The following is a 13,522-nucleotide window of genomic DNA, read 5'->3' on the forward strand; positions in this document are numbered from 1 at the left end:
CAATCAGTGAGATCAGATTTGAATCAGATTTGCAATCAATCTGATTTAAAGTGGAAGCCTGTACAAAGTCTCAGTGAGATGATGTTGAAGTTTTACCTTGATAGATGAAGTCTCTGTTACGTCATGCACAAGTTGACCACACAGACATGCACACATATTAAAGCAGTTCATTGACCTGCTCTTCCTTTGACGACACATGTAAAATAAAAAAAATTAGTGGAAATGGTGAGACATCTGCTAAGCTACTGGGAAAGGTTGTGGAACACATCAGATACTGTTTTTTTTGTCAATGAAAAGCAGGTTTCATGCAAGCTAAAATGCAAGGACTATTGACTCTCAGGTCCTGAACAGATTTTGTAACCAACCTAATCCATGTTGCGTGAAGCACAACCAGTGGTGGGCACACTTCCGATAATCCGATAACAGATAATTATTGAAGATAATGTTTTCATTATCGTATTATCTTTTTAGATAAATTTAAAAACCACCATAATTATCTTCCGATGAATTACCGTCTGATAACTTTTAGACTGATAACGTACTAAACTAAGCTGAACAGTGAAAAACATTTTTAAAACTGTTAAAGCTATTGAGACCTACCTGTTAAAAGTTTCCTAATAGGCATGTTATTCTATCCTCTGCAATCAGAAACCACTCTATCATCTGTAAGCAAAGGAGAACTGGTGACCAAAAAAAAATCATTTCTTTTAACACCATACTAATATAATCGCAATGTCACCAAGTCATCCAGAGGCATATATGTTTCAAATTTTAACCACTCATTTTAGACAAGTGATTTAAAATGATTGTCATGTCTGAAGTTTATAAAGTGAAAATATCAGATATATGTTTTCGTTTTAAAGTAATGTGCTAATTTGTAAGGTTTTGTGAGCACATGCTGTGCCAGGCAGCAGTGCATTATGGGTAGCATAAGGTAATCTCAGACGTTCACGACAGGACAAATGCATTTCAAACACTCTGTTTAGGGTCCACAGATAACAGCATTAAACTCTAGTGCCTAAAACTCTCGTGAATATATTCTCTGGGTTTTTAGACCTTAGTGTATTTGCGTTTGTTAAATTCCACGCATCTTAAATGTAGCAGACACGATTATCTGTAATTTTGTTTTTTTTCAAGGCCACTACTGCCATCTACTGGCCAGGAGTGTTCATGGCAGTATTAAACGTTTGGGTACATGGCTGCTCTCAAAGTGTTGGTATTGTCCATTGTCCAGGCGCTTTTTGTGTGCATATATTTGTTAACTTTGTATTCTAAAACTACGGTTAGAAGTAATTCCGACTCCTTATCAGTCCACATGAACGAGGTTGGCGCCATGTTTTTAGTTTTTGTGGACGTGACGATAAGAGAATAAGGCTCCTGATTGGATAGAATTTTAATCAGTACCGCCACCCAAAGGTTTGGCAGACTAATTACAACACATTTATATGGTTCGATGTGGATGGATTTTTTTTTAAACAACGTAGTGTGGATGAAGTTTTTTTCCCCAAACTGAAAGGGTAAGATATTCGGTTTTACAAATACCCGACAACGTGTGTACATGGCCTTATGTCGGTGAAAGGCACTATATAAATAAATTTACTTACTTACTTACTAATATTGAGTGCACGTTTTACAACATCATAAAAGTTTAAAAACATGCAATTGCGATGACACTTCCAGGGCTCTGTAAAAATGCCTGTTTTTACAAATAAAAATGGAATATTTTACAAAAGCACATTTATCTTTAAACCAACACACGACACACGTCACATTAACGTGTTGGTTTACATAATGGATTACTGAACCAATCACTGTTTAGCACTTTTACCCAGAATGCTTTGCGATCTGTTTGTTACAAAACCTCAGACTTAGTGCCTTATTCAACATTAAAATATATATGTTATATTTTAACTTTGTACAAATGACAGAATTGACATTAATGAAGTTATTCTATCAGTATTTTCAAAAAAACCATAAGTTAGTATGACTTTATTTTTCAAGACCTCCGCCTGACCGGAGTGTTGAAATTGATAGGGAGTTGGCCTTATGGCTGCTCTTGGTGTGCCTCTGTGGTGGGAGTGCTGTTGTAAACAAGAGCTTCCAACAGGGGCAGAATGTTGAAAGAAAAATGATTATGGTTAGTAAAGAGTTGATTATGTGGGTGCTCTCAGGATTTGTCTGTGCTGCTTCCTGCAGGGAGCAGAATGGTCTAACACTCATTGCTTATTCTTCAGGTCTTTTCAGGTCTCTTAAAAATCAATTTCAGCTCTTTAGTAACTGCAGATGTCCCATAGACAACACCGGAATTTATCGGTTATCGATTATCTGTAACTTCCGATACATTTTTGGGTGGTTTATCGGTTTATCTTTATCAAAGATAACTTTTCAGTTATCTTATTATCTGTTATCGAAGTTCATTTTTTGGTTATCTATGCCCACCACTGAGCACAACTCTGGCTTAAAATGCCAGCCAGCATAGGAGTGCAGGCGGATATTTGCAGCGAGGCAGCAGGTGCAGCGTGTGAAGTAGAACAAACCAGCAAGAGCATTTTTCAGCACATGACAAGGGTATTTTTTGTTATGTGTAAAGCTGAGTGGAGTATGTTATGTGAACGTGACATACAATTACAGTTTGGCTACCTGAACTACATATGCTCACACTCAGCTCTCTCTGAGGGAATCTGAGTCGTATAAATTCAGAACGTACGCACTTTTATCACTCAGATGGAACATGAAGTAGTTGTGCTACAGCAGACTCCTTCCCTCAGCCTCTTGCCTCACGCTGCTATTTGTTCCAGTCTCCACTCTTAATGCTTAGTGGCCAGTAGTGCAGGCCTGCGGTGGAGCTTAACAGCTCCCAGGTGGGAATATGTGTAACAGTATGAGTGTATGTTACATCGCTGCTGAAAGTTCTCCATCAGCCCTCCTGAGATAAAGATTTAAGTCGTCTTTGCCCACTCTTCCTTCCACTCCAGATGCTCCTTGCTCAGACCTGCAGGGCCTGCTCTCTGGCCTCCTCCCTGATGCCCAAATCTCAGCCTCCTCCAGCAGGGATGTGGTGTGGAGTCCTGGGTCGGCACGGCTCGTAGCCAGTCGCTCTGGCTGGTTCCCAGCTCCGACCCAGCCACTAGCTGGAGAGGAGTGGCTTCAGGTGCGTCCATAGATCTTGTTCTACTGTATGTTACAGGCTCACGTCGGAGGCTAGAGCTGGTGGCCAGTGACTGAGTTTAACAACAATACCATGTATACGAGCAGCTACTGATCCCATGTTTATTCATTTAATGCTTCTACTTGTAACCTCATTAAATTTATTCTTTCCACATCTTGCCATTCAAGTGGCCAGAGACAAACCTCAGATTTCCCATACTCCACCAGCTGTTTTCCTCGTGAGCGCAATTGAAAACGCTGCTGCAATTAAAGAGCAGTGTGCTGTTTTTGTATGCCGCCCGTCATTATAAATTCTACAGGTGGACCTCGGTGTGCCCAAGACTGTGCGTGGAGTGATAACCCAAGGGGCAAGGGGAGGAGATGCGGCAAGCGGCACGAGCGCCGACAACCGTGCGTTTGTTCGGAAGTACAAAGTGGCGCACAGCGTGAATGGGAAAGACTGGAATTTCGTCATGGACAGGAAGACCAGCATGGCTAAGGTAGGCAAATGACGGAGCAAGATGATGTGTTTGTGCATGTGTGTGTCCGCTTACAAAAACTAAAACTCTTTTGCAGATATTCGAAGGGAACACCCACTACGACACGCCTGAGCTGCGTCGTTTTGAGGAGATAGTGGCCCAGTACATCAGGCTGTATCCGGAGAGGTGGTCCCCAGCCGGGATTGGGATGAGAGTCGAGATAGTTGGCTGCGACCTTCCAGGTAGGATGTTGTGCTTCTCTGACAGGGAATCAGTTTTCTATATGTTAATGTGCGCGGCGGTATTTTCCCCGCACTGGTTTATCAACAGTGTGGCTCATATTTGATATGCATGAGTCATTAAAGTCTGCCAGAGGTGAAGCGATGCAGCATGAGCTCGGAAAAGTGGTGACTTTGATTTCTTTCTCAGATCGTACATCCTATAAAATATGAGCCGCGTTCTCTGTGAGCGTTGAGAAAACGTGTCGTCATGCAGTGGGAGTGGACGGGTTTGGTTTAAAGGAATGTGTCTCCAGAGAGAGCGCGAGTGTTGGTTTATTCACACTCCAGGGCGGTCTGTTTTCCAGATGTGAGACACACATGTGGTCTTACCGCTCCTTCCGTGCCTGAACAGCCTGTATGCTACTGACGTGCACGCACAACCACAGAAATATACATGTAGACGTACGCTCCCCAGGCTCCCAGCGCTCACGCGCTCTATAAGCGCACTATGTCTTCATCCAGGTGGTTAATGCGAGTGTGTTTGTGCTGATGAAGTGCAGTGGCCTTGTTCCAGCTCTTTATGTGAAGAGAGATGAAATATTAAGATTAGCTCACCGATGTCATCGGCTTTATCGCTCATCATAGCAGAACATTGCACACACACACACACACGCCATAACAACACATGATTACATGTGTATGTAATGTTTATCTGAATTTGTGCTCACAGCAAACATGCCCATATACGAGTGTGAAATACAGTTTGGTTTATTACAAAAGGAGGCGATACCAGATTTAATCCAGTTTAAATTTTTATGCTGCATCTTAAAAACACTTCAAAAACAATTAAAGCCACATTAATTGCCTACGCAGCTGAGACGCCTTTAATGGTGAAGAAAGATTTAATGACCTTGACTTTGCAGACGATGTTGTGATCTTTCTTTAATCAGTGGATACCCTGATTCTAGCACCTGAGAAGCCGAGCGAGCAGTTGGATTGCCTGGGTTTGCAGTTGTCCTGGATCAAGTCTAAGATCCAGCTTTCAGTGACTTCCTGGACTCATTCATTAGAAGTGTATCTGTATGTTGTAAAAGTGTTAAATGTTCAAGTCAATGGTCCTGGTGGTTCCTATCTTACTTGTGTTGTGAGACTCGGATGGATGGTTGTGACACCGGATTTCTTTGGTACTCGGTCTCTTTGCACAATCCTTGGGTGCCACTGGTATGACTTTGTGTTAAACAAGCGCTTAGGTACTCTGATATTTTGGCCATTTGGTGCTTTTCTCTGGATATAATCCAGTGTGCAGATATCTTCATGTTGAGGAGAACATCAGCTGGTGGAGGCCAAGTGGACATCCAAGTTTCACCTGACTGCGGCCAATAGATGGTTACTTTTAGGAGGTCAGGATGGATCGATTGTCTGTCTGGATGGTCATCAAGGACCTGAGGCAGTTTTGTGGTGTGGTGGATGCAGTGACATGCTGCACCAACTCATGCTCCCAGACCTGTCTTAACCTGTCTAGCTGAGCCTGATTAATTACAGTTTCAAACAGTTTTGTTTAAAGAGGTTTAAGGGTTAGTTCAATTGTATTTATTTATATTGTGCCAAATAAAATAAGTCACCCTAAGGTGCTTTACAAGGCTAAAGTCTATCCTTACCAACCCCCCCTGAGCAAGCAAATCTGCAACAATGGTAAGAAAAAACTCCCTCTGGTGTTTTATTATTATTATTATTATTATTATTATTATTATTATTAATATAGAATATGAGGTGGCTGCCAATATGTAGACCTGGGTTTGAATCAAGCTCATACTTCCTGCCTGTGTCCTTGTACAAGACATTTAATCTACATTGTTTCGGCCCACCCAGCTGTCATTGGGTACCGAATTTGGCTGGGGAAGTAACCTGCATCGGGCTGGCGTCCTGAACAGGGTGAGCTGTAGACTCTCACCTGCTTGACACTGCGAAATCTGGAGATACGTACCATCGCCAACGAGCCGATATAAGACTTACTTCTATTATTATAGGCAGAAACCTCACATAGGCCAGATTCAGAGGGGTGTCCATCACGTCCAATTACAAAAGATAAAAGAAATAAACAATTGATTGTCAAACACGCTAAGATACAGATAGTGGAATTATGCATACAGGCACTTGGGATCGTCATAGTCAGCTGTCAGGTCTGCTCCTGATAAAACCCCATCAACGACCATATGTCCTCCAGCATCCTCCACAGTCCACAGCAGGTCTCGGCCCTCAACAGTCTCCCTGCCCCAATCGCAGTCCAAGGACGGTAAGGCAGACTCTGGTAATGTTTGAGGTTCTATCTTTGGCGGGGATATCAGCCTCTGTGGCTTGTTTGGAGAAACTGTGCATTGTGCAACTTTTAGAGAGGACGGATGTTGTCCACAGGCCTCAAAACCTCAGCAGGAACGCTACACTGCTGCTAACATCCTATAAACCCCCACGTTCACTCTTTTCTATTCCGCCTCCAGGTTTTTGGTGGTCACTCATCCTGTCGGCAACCCAGCTTTGTTTTTAAGCTGATGAAACAAGGTTTATTTTTTTCAGTCCATAACTGGTGTCTTATGAACACAGCAGCAGCTTTCACTGTGAATCAGAATAAGGTCTCTCTCTCTCTCTCTCTCTCTCTCTCACTCTCTGCACTCATACACATGGATGCAGTTCCTTAATTTGCCACCCCGAGGCCCAGCATGTAGGTCTATAAATGTTTTTGTTCTTTTTTAGTTACCATGCCTCCTCCAGTGTTACTTATCACTCACACCTCGTTTCCATCCTCACTCCATAATTTCTCATATATATATAAAAACAACTCAGACTCCCGCCGCGAATTTCCCTGTTTAGCATTGTACTACCATGCGACCGCAGTCATCTCAACAGACGCATTTTCTGACAAATTTCTTTTCACAGTTGAGAAATTGAAAAGTGCAACTTGCACTTTGGCAGCTCAGTTACATATCAAGGCTTCTTTGTGGCAAAAGGTTTTGCTGTCATCGTGTCCAAACAAGCTTTCAGCGCCTGTATGGCGATACGTTCCACAGCAGCCAAATCACATCTGTAATAATAGAAAATGCACATCATTACCTGCACGTCGCAGTGCCAAAAGTATTGCTTTCAAATGTTAACTTTGCACAAACATAACAACATTAAAACTACAGTGTGCAGGATTTAGCTTATGTCATCTGTCACAGTTTTGCTTCATGTTTTCATTTCTTTGACAAAGGGGGTTTATGCTCTCTTGCTTTCTCGTGATTAATAATATGTGTGATCATCCATTTTACTGAAGTGAGGGGTCTCAGACCTGTAATCATGCACCGGCAGGTAGTAGACAGTGTACAGAGGAACAAACACACCTTTGGACCATGCTGCAGAATGCAAAGGACAGAGTAAGTTTGTCCTTTTTGGCTACTGTATGAACACGGTGAGGGGGCCCACTCCCATGTAGATATTTCTAGCTCATCAAAAACACATTGATTCTTTGTTGCAGTTAATTAGACACCAATGAACAGATGAATGTTGTATTTCATTTCTGCAAATAAATGCCCCTAAATCTTACACAAAGTAGCTTTAAGACTTGGAAACAATGTATAAAACAGATAAGCAATACAAGAAAAACTCAGCTTTATGCTGTTTTTCCTCTAACAAATGTCTTCTTCTGGAACATTGTTTTTCTTTTTGTCCCTGTCAGAAATCTCTCAATCTTATACTTCACTGTTAACGAGTGCTTTAACTGTTCCAAGTACGAAATTCAATCCCTTTTTGTTGTGCTTCTTTTTTTGTTTCATGCATTTTTTTTCCCTGCACATTTTTCACTCTGCAGTTTGTCAACTCTGCTGCAGAAGATGATAGATGACCCTTGACCTGAGCATTTGACCTCACCTTAGAGAATGTTCCAAAAGGGACACTTGCCTTTTCCACCATATTGGTGTTTGCTTGTGCTTGTGCATGAGCATGGGCACGAATCAATTTGTCTGTTTGTGTGTGTGTGTGTGTGTGTGTGTGTGTGTGTGTGTGTGTGTGTGTGTGTGTGTGTGTGTGTGTGTGTGTGTGTGTGTGCGTGTGTGTGTGCGTGTGTGTGTGTGTGTGTGTGTGTGTGTGTGTACGATTGCCAAGCATAGATTTACAGAAAGGCTTTCTAAATAATTGAAGCATTTTTTTTCTCCCCTTCTTCTCTGACATATTGCTGAGTCAGTTTCTGTGGGACTGAGCGATGTCTTTTGTTCAAAGTAGGATGGCCCTTGGCACCATGTGTATGTGTTTGGAGGAGGAGGAGGGGGTTTAAAACATGCAAGCAAAAGCATTTCTGTGTGTTTGTGCACATGCGCATTTATATGCGCAGCTGCACAGCGTCTGTATTACACATGCGAGTGTGCATCTCCATTATCTATGCCAGCAGTTCCCCCGGGTCCAGTTCTAAGGGTTGGAGAATCATCCCATGCATGATGATGACTTGCATCATCACCTGCAGTACTAGACGCATTATGTAAGACAACACTCTGCTGCAGAGGGATTTTTACTGCATTATAAGGCCCTCTGCCGCATTTGTAGGTCCACATATGCATGTTTGGGCCTCCTTGCACAGTTTTGTGACATCGTCCCTGACACGCATCAGGAGCCAGGTAGGCAGGACACATGCATTCTCTCTCACGCATAACAATTTGTGCGTAAATGTTTAAGATGGTCCTGTTCCAACTGCCCCGACGCTCCTGTCACACCCTGGAAAGGTCAGCATATTTACAGTGTGACAAGGCCTGACCTTTGAAAGCATGGAGTCCTCAAGACTTGGGTAGAATCTTAATGAAGTCAAGTGTGTGGTTTCTTTGTGTGTGTTTATTTGCAGAAAGGCGAGAGTGTGTGCAGCGTTAACAGCCAGCGTGCGGACGTTTGGTTTATTTTAACGCCTGGTCTCCATATTTCACTAGAGGACTTAAAGGTTAGGCTGAAATAAATAGTCAAAACAAAGCGAGAAGTGTGAGAAATGCGAGGGCCAGAATGAAGGGGAGCAGGTGGACGCGGGATGTTCTGACTGTACAAATGCGGGAGGAGCAGAAAATAGTTTCTCCTCCGTCTTTACCTTCCCAGTAGGCTGGCAGTGATAAGAGTCATTAGTTCACTAATGACTGGCGTAAAGGACGTGACATTATCGCCGGGTTAATGTCAGAAGCCGTCGCCAGCTGTGGCTGATCCTTTCATCTCTGCCATTTCTCCAGCTGGGGCGCCATAGTACTCATTTCCACGTGCAGCTCCTGTAGGTGGATCAGTTCTGAGTCGGGCCGTGTTTGTTGCCCCTGTCACATTTAGGTTGAAAGTTGTACGTCTTCTGTTAAATTTCCTTCTGGTGTTGTGTGAATAAAAGGTTCATATTACCTGGGCAGGTATCTCGACATGGGCGGCATGGTGGATTAGTGGTTAGCACTGTTTCATCACAGCAAGAAGGGCCTGAGTTCGCTTCCCACCTGGTCCTTTCCGTGTGGAGTTTGCATGTTCTCCCCATGTTTGCGTGAGTTCCCTCCGGGTGCTCCGGCTTCCTCCCATATACAAAGACATGCAGGTGAGGAGCATTGGAACTTTAAATTGGTGTGATGTGTGACGTCTATATATGGCCCTGCGACAGACTGCCGTCCGGTCCAGGGTTTACACATCCTCTCGCCCAAGGGTGCAATTTAGAACTAGAAATTGGGGGGACAAAGTGCGAGGGCTGAAGCCCATAGGCCGGGGGTCTCATATGCATTCTGAGCATGCAGAACAGTAATTTTAATGTTTTGAGAAGGCCATAAAGTGGACACCATTTGACTTATACAATTTGAAACTGTGGATATAAGTACTTTATTCTGAGAATAGCCAGCATTTATTTTATTAACATCCTGGTGTAAATAAGGTATCACCACGTGTAGAACTCAAAAAGAATGATAGGTTGAGTTTTCATTAAAAAAAAACAAAAAAAAAACTGCAATGTGGTAAAATGTATTCATAAATATGAAAGAACAGGCTCTTAATAATTATTAACTATTGCATACTGTATTTTTTTCTCAAGATTTGTTTTTGCATAAGTTTGAAAAAACAACAGATCATAAGTTTAGGATAAATTACTTATCATGAATTTAATTTTCGAAGTGGCACTAATGACAACACTCATACTGAACATAATTTGGCTTGCATAGACTGATTTTGGAGATCAAGCAATAATTGCAGATGGGCTTTCTGAGGTCCCAGATAGCTTTTCTGATTTCCTTTTCTAACTTTCAGAATTTAGTAAATTAGCATATGGTCCATTGATACTTATGTGTAGACACTAGTCCCTAGAGGCAACTATTTTTGGTTTCAAATCTGGGCAAATGCAGTCCCAGAAAATTCCAAATGTAACAAACAAGAAACAGGTGTTGTAAACAAGTCAATGCTGCTAAAAATACAAATTTGCAGAAACAAAGATACTATTCTGACATGGTTTTGCACATAAGACTGGCATAGCATGTTTCAAGTACACACATATATGGGTGATTCTTAGACTATGGGCACTTATTATGTCCTTTGATCATATTGTATGAAAAACAGAAAAAAGGGGAAATTTCACACTTTTATAGTTATCTTTACAATGAAAGTGTGTTAAGAAATTTGTTCTAGTAGTCTATGATGACTTTTTCACCTTTTTTCAGCATCATTATATGCAAATATTGCCGTTTTGTGCTTGTCCCACACCCAGACTTTTGATCTTCAATGATAAAAATGAATGGTAAAGAAACGTTTTTTCTAATGTTTTAAAATATCTCTGAATAAAATATCAGTAAAATAATCAAAACATAATTGGGGTATTCAATGTCATACAACTGTTGTGATTTTTTTAAACAGAATGTAGTTGTCCCACACTATTGCCGTAATTTCCACCACAACACTGTAATGTCCCTTTAAACAGTTTGTATGAAAGATTGTTTGGGTAGTTTCTATGGAGAAAAACAGTGACATCAGAGCACATGTATATAGCACCAAATCACAACAAACAGTTGCCCCAAGGCGCTTTATATTGTAAGGCAATGGTGTGGTGGAAATTACATTTACAAGGCCAATAGTGCCCGTAGTTAAAGAATCACCCATATGTCAGAAGGTGGGGGGGACATACCATATTCTCTCCCCCCTGGTTGAAAAGGTGGGGGGGGGACATGTCCCCCCTATCCCCCACCAAATTGAGCCCATGCTCTCGCCCTATGTCTCTTGAAATTGGCTCCAGCTCCTTTGTGACCCTTAATTGGACTACATGGGTATAACAAAATGAGTACATTTCTTGAGATGATTAGGCAGGGGTGCTGGTGTTTGGAGTGTGGAAGGTTTCCAGTTTAAACCCACTTCTGCTCAGTCTCTGTGTAAAATGGAGTCGCATCAGGAAGGTCACCTGGTGTGAAACCTGTGCCACATCAACATGTAGATCCACCTCAAATCTGTGGCGACACCAAGGGAAAACAAGAGAGTAGTTAAAGGGATTTACTATCCTAAGATAATTATCTTTTGGAGAGGATCGGTGAAGGTCAACAAAAACATGGTGCAAACGATGTAGTTTCTCCTTATCTCAGTGCCCAAAAAGGCCAGAGAGATGATCCCAAGTTTATTATGATCAGCCAAATACTTGTGATTGATTGGTATAAGTGGTGTCATGATGAAGTCATAAAAGGAAGTCGTGTTTGTTCGGAGCACATCTTGATGCCTTTAGTTCCTCCTTATCTCTGGGGATGTTTAACATGAACCCGATGTAAATGACTCTCCGTGTTATAATAAGCACATTATGGACCACGTAAATCACAAGAGAATAAAATGTCAACCTTTGATGTGATCCTCCTTCTCACACACACAACACGAGCTGCAGCTTCCCAGTTTTGTTTCTGATAAACTGGTTTTGACTGGTTCAAACTGTAGCACACGACTGGTTTTAACTGCATCCGACGTGAGCGATGTGACAAAAGTGAAATTCACAAATTCACACGATTCCTACAGAAGTCAGAGGCAGAGAAGCTGACACGGATGATTCACTTGATGTATTTGCATCTTTCGTTAAGTTGCCTCTGGAACGCTGACGTGTCACAGAACTCTGCATAAACCGCCATAGCGAGCTGCAGCTCAGCCATCTGCTGCTAATAATGCTATCTCCCACTCCACATTCCAACGGCAGCCTGCTCAACACGTGTGCTGCGCACCTGTCTGATGTGTCTTAATTGCTGCCTTATTTATTTGTTTGTTGTTGGTCTTTCTGTGTGATGTGCATGCTTTTAAATTAAACTTGAGGATGGGGTGGGTGGGGGCGGGGGAACAAACCCTCTTCTGTTTCACTTTGTGTTTGTTATCCTTCCAAGTGCATGACTAATGAAGTGAAGGAGAACCTCAGTAATGTGCATGCGATACCTCAAACGCTCTGCAGCAAACCGAGCAGCAGCAGCAGGTCCCAGAGTGCCATCACCCTCGTCCAAGGTCGAGCGGAGTGTGTTAAACACATCCATCCGTCAGCCTTAGCGGCGTATGCGTGCACACGCGACTCTGTGTGTTTACATATTTGCATTTGTGTGACGCCTGAGCATCCCGACACGTGACAGGGGCCCCCTCGGGTGCCCTGGAGCCACGTGAACCCGCCTCCGCCTGTCTGTGACGCTCTTGGCGGGATGGTCACATGGAAACAGGAGACAAGAGAGTTGGTTTGATGTCGTTCGTGATGATGTATTTTAATTCAGGCCACTGGGGATTTCTGCATCTGTGCTGAATTGTGGTTATAAAGTCAACACAAGATACTTAAAGCAGCAATTAAAGTCTTTAAATTCCCTTTTTAAATCTCCCCTGAGAACTGTTAAAATGAGCCTCTGCTGCTTTTATTGAATTAAAGGTGTTAATATTAAAGTAAAGTTGTTGTATTTAAAAGCTTTTGAAATATCTGGTTGCACTGCAGCTCACATACTCAAAAATGACTCTTTGGATGAACTCAATTCAATTATTTGCAGGATTTCCATCTAATAAATATATGTAGCCCCAACTAAATTAAATTACATTATCTTGCATTGATGTGTTTTATTTGAGTTGGGCTACATATATTTATTACATGGAAATCCAATCCAATGAGTCAGTTTTTTGAGTGATCACTCAAACAAATAACTCAGAGGGGGTGGTGGCCACGTGGTTAATGTGCTTGGTTTCAGTGCAGAAGGTTCCGGGTTCAAATCCCACCCCTGCCAGATTTCTCCATGTAATGTGGAGTTGCGTCAGGAAGGGCATCCGGCGTAAAACCTGTGCCAATTCAACATGCAGATCCACCTTGGATTTGCTGTGGCGACCCCGAGTGCAGACAAGGGAGCAGCCGAAGGGACTTACTTTTACTCAAACAAATAACTCACTGGATGAATTCAATTCAATTATGGGCAGGATTTCCATCTAATAACTATATGTAGTCCCAACTAAATTAAATTACATTATCTTGTATGGATGTGCTTTATTTGAGTTGGGGCTACATATATTTATTACATGGAAATCCAATCCAATGAGTCAGTTTTTTGAGTGATCACTCAAACAAATAACTCACTGGATGAATTCAATTCAATTATGGGCAGGATTTCCATCTAATAAATATATGTAGCCCCAACTAAATTAAATTACATTATCTTGCATTGATGTGTTTTATTTGAGTTG

The 13,522-nt window shown here is 42.1% G+C and overlaps 1 protein-coding gene across 3 annotated transcripts in view; it reads left to right on the top strand.

The window, feature by feature from the left end:
• nrp2a (neuropilin 2a) overlaps positions 1–13,522 on the top strand; it is a 174,351-nt gene that overhangs the window by 125,610 nt on the left and 35,219 nt on the right. For all 3 annotated transcript variants that reach the window (XM_034177397.1, XM_034177390.1, XM_034177401.1), the window contains 3 exons: positions 2,976–3,151; positions 3,468–3,647; positions 3,724–3,868. In XM_034177397.1, coding sequence (XP_034033288.1) covers positions 2,976–3,151; positions 3,468–3,647; positions 3,724–3,868 — 501 coding nt within the window. The remainder of the gene's footprint in view (positions 1–2,975; positions 3,152–3,467; positions 3,648–3,723; positions 3,869–13,522) is intronic.

Source organism: Thalassophryne amazonica, chromosome 1 (assembly GCF_902500255.1).
Source record: "Thalassophryne amazonica chromosome 1, fThaAma1.1, whole genome shotgun sequence".
Classification (NCBI taxonomy): domain Eukaryota; kingdom Metazoa; phylum Chordata; class Actinopteri; order Batrachoidiformes; family Batrachoididae; genus Thalassophryne; species Thalassophryne amazonica.